The following is a 10,312-nucleotide window of genomic DNA, read 5'->3' as shown; positions in this document are numbered from 1 at the left end:
GCATGTTTGTTGGAAGACATCCCGTTAACGATAAGGAGGAAAATGTACTTCCAACATGATGGGGCTCCTCCACATTATACTCAGCACGTGAGACACTACTTAGATGAATCCTTCCCTAACCGCTGGATAGGTCGTGGTGGTCCCGTTGCATGGCCACCGAGGTCGCCAGATCTTACGCCTCTAGATTATTACCTCTGGGGCCACATGAAGACCTTAGTCTACGAAACTAAGGTCGATTCACGAGAAGCACTGCGGAATCGTATTTTTGCAGCGGCAGGGCACATACGTCACCATTCAGGCAACATTGCTTCTGCTACCCAATCCCTCATGATGCATGCCGAAAACTGCATTGCAGCTGGCGGAGGACACTGAACAATTACTATAAAGCAGGTACTGTATTTTAATACTTATGTAGTTGGCTTATAGCAGAATATGCAGTCAGTCATGTTACACCAGCGCTTGCCATTCATTATATTTGTAACAAGCCCAGTTGCAAAGGTCAGGCGAACCGCTTCCCACATCGGTTGAATTGTTACCGGGGAAAGAACCTTCTGCCCCATATCCGTTAAACAGTAGGCTGAACGCGGTGGTGCAAAGAACAATTTCGACTCTCATCTCGGGGATCGGTTCCTGGTAGTACAGTCCGTGGCCATCATTTCAGTGTGGGAAAGACCGACGCTTGTAAAATTATCTTATAATACAACACACAGACAAGAGTAGGAGAGAATATCGTGCCCTTTGCCCTACCTGATACAACTTTGTCCAAGTAGCTCATCTCCTGGACGGCTTCGTATGAGAGTTTCCCGTCGTGTTTCTCCAGCACCGTGTTGATCTCGGTGCGCAGGCGCTCCTGTATGTCTGGGTTTACTGACAGCTCGTACAGGCAAAACGTCATGGTAGTCGAGGATGTCTCGAAACCCGCAAAGAAGAAGACAAAAGCTTGGGCAGCCAGGGAGTTCATCGAGAGACCTGTAGAGTGGTACATATTTGTACAGTTCAGAAACTTGCTGATCAGCCAATCTGCTAAACCAGCTACCTGAGACATTAATGGAATATTAAGCTCTCCATTGTAACAAACTTAACTGAGTAGATCGGATTATATATACATATACACATACTATCACAATCAATAAATTCGTGGAATGGCCGCAAAGCGTCGTACGTGAATTTCCTGCAAATATGTTCATCAGTGTTTTCTTCAACTATATCAACATTGGCAGACTTGCGTAACAGCCAACGGCAACTATTTTGAGGACCGATGTGGATCTGCGTAAGTGTATGTGAATACCTTGTAATATGATGCGATAAAACCACATTACACGAACTTAATGATTCTACCACTTGCGTGTTTTGGTCTTTTGGAACCATTTCAAGAAGCATGGAAATTGAATAAATTTCGCTTTACACTCGTTACAGATCTTAAAATATTGTTCACATTTATAAATTGACTAGTAAAAGTCTTAATTTTTGCATTAGGAATATAATCAATTAAGTCTTAACTGTACACTGTACACCAACACTGTTACACATAGTATTTTCTTCTCTATTTGTGTGTTGTTAAGCTCTTCGTGTTATTTTCATTTAGAAGCGTCACGTTGTCCTGTCGGTTTTGTGTAGTATCAGTTTGTGTACTGGAACTTTTGTTACACTAGATAATTTTTATTTAAATAATTCCAAAAATGTAATGGTGAAGGCGTCAAATATTGAATCACAGGAAATTAACTAATTAAATTAACCATACTAACAAAATTATACTATTAGAATGTTCAAGTTAACAAACATAAGATTGGCAGGGAATGTAGTACACATGGTATTAAATAAAAATTCATGCTGGGTTTTGGTGTGAGAGCCAGAATGAAGGAGGCCATTTGGAAGATTGAAACGTTTGTAGGAGGATAAGTTTAAAATGGATCTTAGGGAAATAGGAAGGGGATCTTGGGGATTGGATGCGTTCGGTTTTTTGATCAAGGCAATGGGGCTTCGGGCTCCATAAAATTTTGGGAAGTTCTTGAGTTGTTGCACGGCAGAAAAGGAGTTAGCAGTAATTGATCTAATTAAGTAGGCATGTTCTTGGGAATTCCGTCATATTCCCACACTACTGCAGAGAGTTGCATCGTAAATGTATCTTTCCTGCTATGTAGCCGTTCACTATATGTCGGCGACAAATTTAAGTTAAGTAAACAGCGAAAGCAGTTGTGTTGAAAGCGTAACTATCATTTTATGTTACCAAATTAATAATAATTCATTAATTAAATGAATTAAAGCAGCAGAATCAAGGAAACTTGGAATTAAGCAAATACGTGTTACAGTGTATTCCCTAGCCACATAACAATATTTCTTATATGTACACCCAATACTAGGTAACAAGTTGGTAAATGAGTTCTCGCGAAAACAAATTTTGATAAGCAGTCCGTTGCTAGGTTACGCAATAATACAGGAGATTCTTTTCTATGTCGTCCGTGGGAAGGAACAACAGAACAACGTTGTTTTGCACCCCTTTCTAAAAAACCGAAATGTAAACACGTCTATAACTATAGGTGTTTTCGTGGGGTCTGTGCAGAATGTTTATAATAGAACTGAATTCAGGGCAGTTACGAGTCGTAGCTAGTCATAGTCGAGAACCCGTGAGTCAAGGACACGAAGTCGTCATGGAAAGGAGTTGTGAGGATTCATTGAATTGTTAATGGACGTTGAAGACTTTATGTGTGCTGTAGTGCAGTGATATCTGGAGTGATCTGAAGCGCTAGTTCCTGAGTTTTAATTGCGTTATCAGGAGAGGAATAGTGTGTGTGTGATTCTGTGTTTAGCAGTGAATTATAAAATGTAGAAACAGCGATAGCGCTGCACCAATTGTAATTGAGAGACAGTGAGTGTGTAACCGGAGTGTTAATAAAACCAATAATCCGAACTAGAATCCGTTAATTTCGTCACGTGCACCACCCTAAAAATTACAATATTCAACTTGACAACGAATACATTGTAAATGAAGCTTAAAGCTGTATTATAGCGTTTGCTACCTCTAACTAAGTAATGAGCCAACTAAATCCAGTTCACATCCTCAAAATCTCTTTCTCTGACATTGGTTTAATAATACCCCCTTTCAAGCATCAGTAGCGAGTTGCTTCTTCTCTTGAGTTTTGTTTTATAAAAGTAGCCCATTCGTATATGAAGGTTATTTGGTGGAGACTCCAAAGCGAAGTAGGTGCTATCGCTTGAGGCTTACGTAAATTGAATATATTAGTATTAAGCCCAGTTTCGTAAAAGTAAATGCACATAGACGCTAAAGTTATTTAAGTTTACTTTCTATTTGAGTGTGTACATACCATCCGCTGTTTCACCAGTTCCACTGAATTCTTCGTCACTTCGGTCCTCAGCTCCCTGTTCGGAGTCCAAGCTGCCCTTCTGCTTAAGCTGTATCAACAGTTGCATGAAATCATTGCGCTTCACGTTATTCATTTCGCGATATTCAACTGTTTCCTGCACCATTTTGCGGAAATATTTGGAAACATCTGAATCAAGAGTAGATAATTTTAGCTTATCTAATACAACTGGTGCAGTATTTGATAAAATTCCAATGATTATTTGTCCGATTGATGGTTGGAAAATTTTTCTTCCCCACTGTCTGAATTCCGCGTTTTCATTCTTCAGGCAATTGCACTCGATACCGAAAGCACAGGACGAAATTACGTCCGTGCTGAACCTAGCCAAAATGTCCTTGACCTCAATAACCTCTCCCCTTCCCGCAATATTTTCCAAGCACAGTTTCAGTTCGTCTCCACATTCTACAAGTCTCTGGAACATCATTTTCAACTTCCCGGATGTGAAAGTTGGGCTCAACTTGACCCTAAGGTTTCTCCATCGCTTTCCGGGTAATGAAAATAAATTCCCTGCCAGAGGTTCTATTTCTTCATTCATATAGACACCACGATCATGAAAAGTAGTGAAATCCTTAACTAGTACATCCTTTATTAGATCAGGGTCTCGGAGGAATAATAGCGGAATGTTGAGCATGTANAATTACGTCCGTGCTGAACCTAGCCAAAATGTCCTTGACCTCAATAACCTCTCCCCTTCCCGCAATATTTTCCAAGCACAGTTTCAGTTCGTCTCCACATTCTACAAGTCTCTGGAACATCATTTTCAACTTCCCGGATGTGAAAGTTGGGCTCAACTTGACCCTAAGGTTTCTCCATCGCTTTCCGGGTAATGAAAATAAATTCCCTGCCAGAGGTTCTATTTCTTCATTCATATAGACACCACGATCATGAAAAGTAGTGAAATCCTTAACTAGTACATCCTTTATTAGATCAGGGTCTCGGAGGAATAATAGCGGAATGTTGAGCATGTACATTCCTCCATATCTGTGCCCTTCAAGCCTTGTGTAAATGTCTCTGATTAAATATCCGGAATCTTTCCGCATCAAAGCCACCTCCCCGAAATTTCCAAATGGGAAACACGGTTCGACATACGGTACATTACGTTTCTTCCAGTAAGAGAATGACCACTTGGAATAGGCGTAAACCACTGAGAGGACACAAGCCACCAGGATCCCCACATCCAGAAGAAGTGACTCAAACAGCAACCCCATACTTGTCAGTATCACTCTGCTGAACGTGTAAAGGTCCGGCCTGTTGAAAAATTCATTACGTCAGATTAGAAAAGTCGACTGTAAAATACATTTGAACAAAACTGAGATATATACAATTATAGGGTAAATATATAAAATGAACACTTATTGGGATCGTAATAAACATGGACTGACAATAAGTTTCGCGAACTTATGCGGTAAAAACTCTACTTGCCGCATTTGTCAGTATCACTTTGGTCTTCCTCAAAGTACTCCCCTTGGGAAGCAATGCACAGAAGCCAGTGCCTAGTCCACCCTTCGAAACAATTTTTAGAACTGGTTTGGTGAACTGGCTTTAAGAGCTTCCGTCGTATTATTCTTGATATTATCAACGTCATCATTTTGCCTTCCTTCCAACATTTCCTTTATCTTCGTGAATACAAAAAGTCTTTGGGGCTAGAGCAGGTGAATAGGATGGGCTTTCCAGCACAGTTACTTGTTTACTAGCGAAAAGAACTTCACAGACAGTGCCGTGTGAGCACGTCCATTTTCGTGATGCAAGATCCATGAGTTGGTGGCAAAATTTCGGGTTGTTTCTGTCTAACTTTTCACGCAGCCTTTTCAATACTTCCTGAAATTCATCAGACGAGTTTCACGAACAAATTTACGAAATTTAGGAATGTTGTCTTTAAGTAGATAATATAGGGTTATGACGATGGTATATAACACATAGAGATACTGGATTTTCTGACTTTGTCCAACATCCGGATTCTAAATAACTAAAAAAAAAAATCACTCTTCGGAAACTGGATCTGTTTCCGTGCTCAGGTGAGGGAAGACATCGACTCCGTTGTGTCCCTTAGAAAGAGCTAGCCTCAATCACTGGACCTGGAAACAGATCCAGTTTCCGAAACATTGTGTTTTTTCTTAGTTAATTAGAATCCGGACGATGGACAAAGACCCAAAACCCAGTATCTCTGTATGTTTTCTTTAGTTCTGCTTTTTGCTGGCCGTCCTGATTTCTCCTCGTCAGTGACACCTCCTCTTCACTTAGAAAAACCGATCACCCACATGTAAACTGCTATTTTCTTCATAGAATTATCCCCGTAAACTTGCATTAACATCTCTCTGATTTCGTTTTCACTCTTGCCAATTTTAACAAGAATTTTAATTCAAGCTCCGACATTCTCGTGACGGCACATGAAAACACACTCAGACAATAATAGACACCATTCCGATAGAGACTACCGCAGTTCATCAACAACACAGCTGTGACATGCTGACATTCCAACATCATAAAACCATACTGAGGTTTCTGTCCACTGCTGCCACGGCAAGCACACGGCGGCGAATTCGCGAACTTTATTGTCAGACAATGTATATCAGTATTTTTCTTATTGCTAATGGGGTGGGTCTAAGTCCCTTGTACTGCTGCCACTTCTGGCCTATTGTACCAGCCCCAGATGATAGGTGAGGGTGATTGTGGAGCAATTAGTGAAATGAAGACTGGCAGGGGAAACCGAAGTACTCGCAGAAAACCTGCCTCAGCGCCATTTTGTCCACCACAAATCCCACTTGACCAGTCCCGGGATTGAAACCGTGCCGCCGTGGTGGGAAGCGGTGAGTGGTAAAGGCAAAACGACAAGTCAGCTATAAGTCTTAATTAGATTTAGTAAATTGAATAAAAAATAAGCGTATGTTGGAGTATGGTTTTTACGGGCTTAACTTCGCGTAGTATTTTCACGGTCATCTCCAGTTTGGCGAAAATGAAAACGGCGAAGTTTGCCGCCCGACCGCGGGTGTGTGCAGCGCTGTGCGACGAAAACAAACAAAACAAGTGGTGAACTTGAGTGTACACCAAGATGGTGGACGTCTCAGTATCTGCATTTCATATTATACTGGACACATATTGGCATCACCAAATTCTCAATGTCATGTCACGAACAAATACCCAGAAGCAGGCACTGCAGTACAAGTATATAAAGCACACAATGACATTGATATTTTTGCCGAGAGCAGAGACTTTCAGCTCTTCGTTATACAGAGGTGCACACTCTGTCGAAAATTCCAGGTCTCACTCGAATTCCCTGAGAGATATTCTCTGCTCATTGCTTAATACCTTAATACAGCGCTGAATAAACCAAAGTTTCTTGGTGTCCCCCCAACCAAAAATCCGATTGATTACGATCAGAGGATCATGCAGGCTACATGAAAGCCTCCGCAACCTATCCGCTGTTCACCGAAAGTCTGGTTCTGTTGCTGTCTGACAATGTGGAAAATATGAGGCGTTGCTCCATCATGCATGAATCAAATGTAGAGGCAGATTTTCCAGACTTGTTTAACAAATATCGACGGTACACTGTAGCTGTTAGTCTGTTAGGTAAGACAACAGGTCCTAAGGGCATGGACACACCAAAGAAACTAGCATCTGCAACGCAACCGCATCTCAAGAGAAACGTCACAGATTTCAAGCAGGGAGCTGGTTTGCAAATAAGCAGGCGCACACTGAGGAAAATTATGTTTCATTTGTAGCTCGCATCATCTCAAGTGTGTGTGATTGTCCTACTTAACGCGTAATTGTAATTTTTATTTTTTTTGCGCTTCTTTTCTGCTATACCAGATAATAATATTGAAGAGAAGACGACGAACACAAGAACAAATTTGGCTGTTAATTAATTTAACTTCAATTAAGGTCAATTTATTTTAATCAGAAAATATCGCGTTCACACGCGATACGAATTTCTGACTTTTAGTGCAAGAATTTTAGCAAGATAGAAGGCACCTGATGATGGTCCTATACAGCCGAAACATGTAGTGTGGAAGAAGGATGACTAGATAATAAGTTGCATGTAAGACGGAAATATGTGTGATTAAATTATATATTACTGTAACAGGATGCTTAAATATACTATTAGGAATATAATATATTGGTTGCATCCGTTGTTTCGTGAAAATTTAAACTCAGGTTTTAACATTGTTTCGAAAGAACTTAACCAAGGTCCAGACTCCTTCATCTCGTGCGACAAAATTCTTTCCCAAGCTAATTTTATTTTGTCCTGTCTAGCACAGACTGCGTGACATTAGTCATATTGCTAGGCTCCTGCTCATTTAACTTCACAACAACAAAATTAGCATCATCATCAAACTTTCGTGCTATCTAAAGAAGCAAGTGAATCACAGAAACACGTTAGAACACCTGACACTAGGAAATTCAGCGGCAGCGCAACTGTGAGAAAACTGGCTTAATCAGTTGCCTGGAAGTTGAGTTCCTCAGCCTTCCGCGTGTTGTGAGGGAATTGCGTTGCCATTTCCTCAAAATACTCTCCGCCATTCAATTTCACGTATTCAACCAAGTCTAATAACAATGCTCGGAAATGCGGTTGCGTTGTGGTTTGCGGGTTTCCTTGGTGTGTGCCCTCGCCCAAAGAGTTGAATATCTAAGCTGTCCACTTAGAATTTGTCTTGCCCATATATCTGAAAGGGCATTGATTTTCGGACATACTGTGGCGTATTTGCTCTATGCAGAAACTGTTGAGTCACAGAGGCCTCGGGGCACGCGCGCAACGTGAGTTTCGGATTGTATCGGCGCGTTGCTAGGCGCCAACTCTGTGAAGTCACATACCGGCACCCAGCTCGTCGCTACGCGACGCTCGGTAAGCACTCCTCCACGCTAGGCTGTGACATCACTCAAGAGTGGTAGCTACCAAGATTTATAAGACTTTATGTGTGCGACGGTGCAGTGGATTATAAGGTGTATGTAAATCAGTGATAGCTCTGTATCTAAGTGTAACTAAGAGTGCGTGTAACCAAGCTGTTAATAAATCCAGTCATCGGAACTAGAACCCGTCATTTCGTCACGCATACCCCCCACACGTGACAATATGTTGACTGATAGTTCTTTGCTCGTTTAAGTGAGTGCTCTACCCCTTAAAACCTCTAACATACAGACATAATCACAGTCACAAACTTACAATATTCCTTCTCAGAAGAAGGAAATAGTTGAATTTTCCTGCTCTTAGTCATACGGAAATTAGGCTTACCTCTTTTCTATGCCCATATTCCATGGAACTTGCCTAAAGCAACAAACGCACACGTGACAAAATATGGAATAACGTCTATCGAATATCTCCTGCTTCCCTTTGTTTAGGCCATATTTTTTGTTTAATTGGAACGGATATAGTCATATTATATTCTTCCAGACGCATTTCCTTAGGCCACAGTTCTCACGCTACAAGTGGAATTGTTGTCGGCAAAGAAACCGTGTTACTTTTAACATAAACACGTAAGTAAATATATATAATAAATAAACATTTACAAGGGCTCACCTTTTTCCTCCAGATTTTACACAAATATAAACTAATCACTTACTCACACACGGTTTTACGCCGCTTTCAGACAGCGCACACGGTGCCTTGCGACTAGTGTCTGGGACACAGCCACTCAAAGCCACAACACGCACACTCAGTGGCTCTCACGTCAGAACCCCACCCACGTCAGAACCCGACCTTGATGTTGTCCTCAGTCAATCAGATGGAGGGAATGCGTTACTACAGTTTGTTGCTTGAACCAGAAGAAATCATTATAATTATGCACATACTACGAAAATATAGGAAGAGGAACAAGAAGAGAAAATTGTGGGTTCACCCTGTTGTTGAAAGTAGGCTTAGAAAGGGAGCATTCTACACACTCCATGAAGATATCTGCAGTGATGAAAGGAAGTTCTTTAATTACTACAGAATGTCTAGTACATCATTCATCGGAAAGCAGCCTTAATTTAGTGCTTTACAGGCGTACGTAAAACAGTTAACCATAAACTGTTCCTGTAATATTAATGCGGCAGACTTTTGCGTTCAGCAGGAATAACTCAGTATTTCTAGTTGCGTTTGACACCACCAAGCTTCAGTTGTTACTGACAAAACAAACATCCTCCTGCGATCGTCATGGTGATGTGAACTGACCTTGCGGCACCGCTGCGCGATCTCGCACCTCTTGTCCACGATATTGAGCAGCATCACATCTTGGCTACTCACGCCAAAAGGACTAAATTCTTCTTCCACTTTTACCAGACTCCCATGATACTTTCAGCCCTTCGGTTTATATTGGTATATCTGCGTCTTGTGTGGTTTTCGGGATTTATTCTCTGATGTTCTAGTATTGCAATTATCAGAACCACTGAAACTATCGAAATAGTAAATCTTATACGAGGGTAAGTCAATAAGTAAGTTACAAATGGATATGGAACTTAAACAAATGAGAGTATTGATTTGAAAAATGCTTTTATTTCTCAACATAATCTCCATGTACAATGAGGCACTTGTCCCATTTTTCACGAGCCCCTGAAAACCTGCAGCATAAAATTCTTAGGGCTGCTGTCGGAACCAGGTGGTAACTTCTTTTTCTACAGCTTCATCATCGGGAAAATGTTCAGTCGAAAGATGATGTTTAAGAGGGCCGAACAAATGGAAGTGGCTTGGAGCAAGATCGGGGCTATACGAAGGATGCTCGAGGATTTCCCACTTGAAATTTCGCAGCGTCTCATTTGTCTCGTTGGCAGTATGGGGACGCGCGTTGTCATGCAAAAGCAACACGCCTTTGGTGAGGAATCCTGGTCGCTTCCGTTGAATGACTTACGAAGTTTCCTGAGGATGTTATACTAGGAGCTGGCATTTACGGTTTGTCCTTGAGGCTGGAATGCGGTGAGCAGTATGCCTTCGTCATCCCAGAAAATTGTGAGCATCACTTTCC

General features: G+C 41.3%; 1 protein-coding gene across 1 annotated transcript in view; it reads right to left on the bottom strand.

Annotated features, from left to right (window-relative positions):
* Nucleotides 1–8,991, bottom strand: part of LOC111875364 (probable cytochrome P450 6a13) — a 12,168-nt gene extending 3,177 nt beyond the window's left edge. Inside the window, exons 1-4 of the mRNA XM_023871563.2 lie at nucleotides 8,893–8,991; nucleotides 4,346–4,628; nucleotides 3,324–4,011; nucleotides 748–969 (exon numbers count right to left, since the gene is read on the bottom strand). Of these exons, the coding sequence (XP_023727331.1) occupies nucleotides 748–969; nucleotides 3,324–4,011; nucleotides 4,346–4,588 (1,153 nt within the window). The 5' untranslated portion in view covers nucleotides 4,589–4,628; nucleotides 8,893–8,991. The remainder of the gene's footprint in view (nucleotides 1–747; nucleotides 970–3,323; nucleotides 4,012–4,345; nucleotides 4,629–8,892) is intronic.
* Nucleotides 8,992–10,312: the final 1,321 nt, after the last annotated feature.

This window comes from Cryptotermes secundus, unplaced genomic scaffold, assembly GCF_002891405.2.
Source record: "Cryptotermes secundus unplaced genomic scaffold, Csec_1.0 scaffold2174, whole genome shotgun sequence".
Taxonomy (NCBI): domain Eukaryota; kingdom Metazoa; phylum Arthropoda; class Insecta; order Blattodea; family Kalotermitidae; genus Cryptotermes; species Cryptotermes secundus.
The sequence above is the reverse complement of the archived record's forward strand: the minus strand, read 5'-3'. Positions and strand labels throughout refer to the sequence as shown.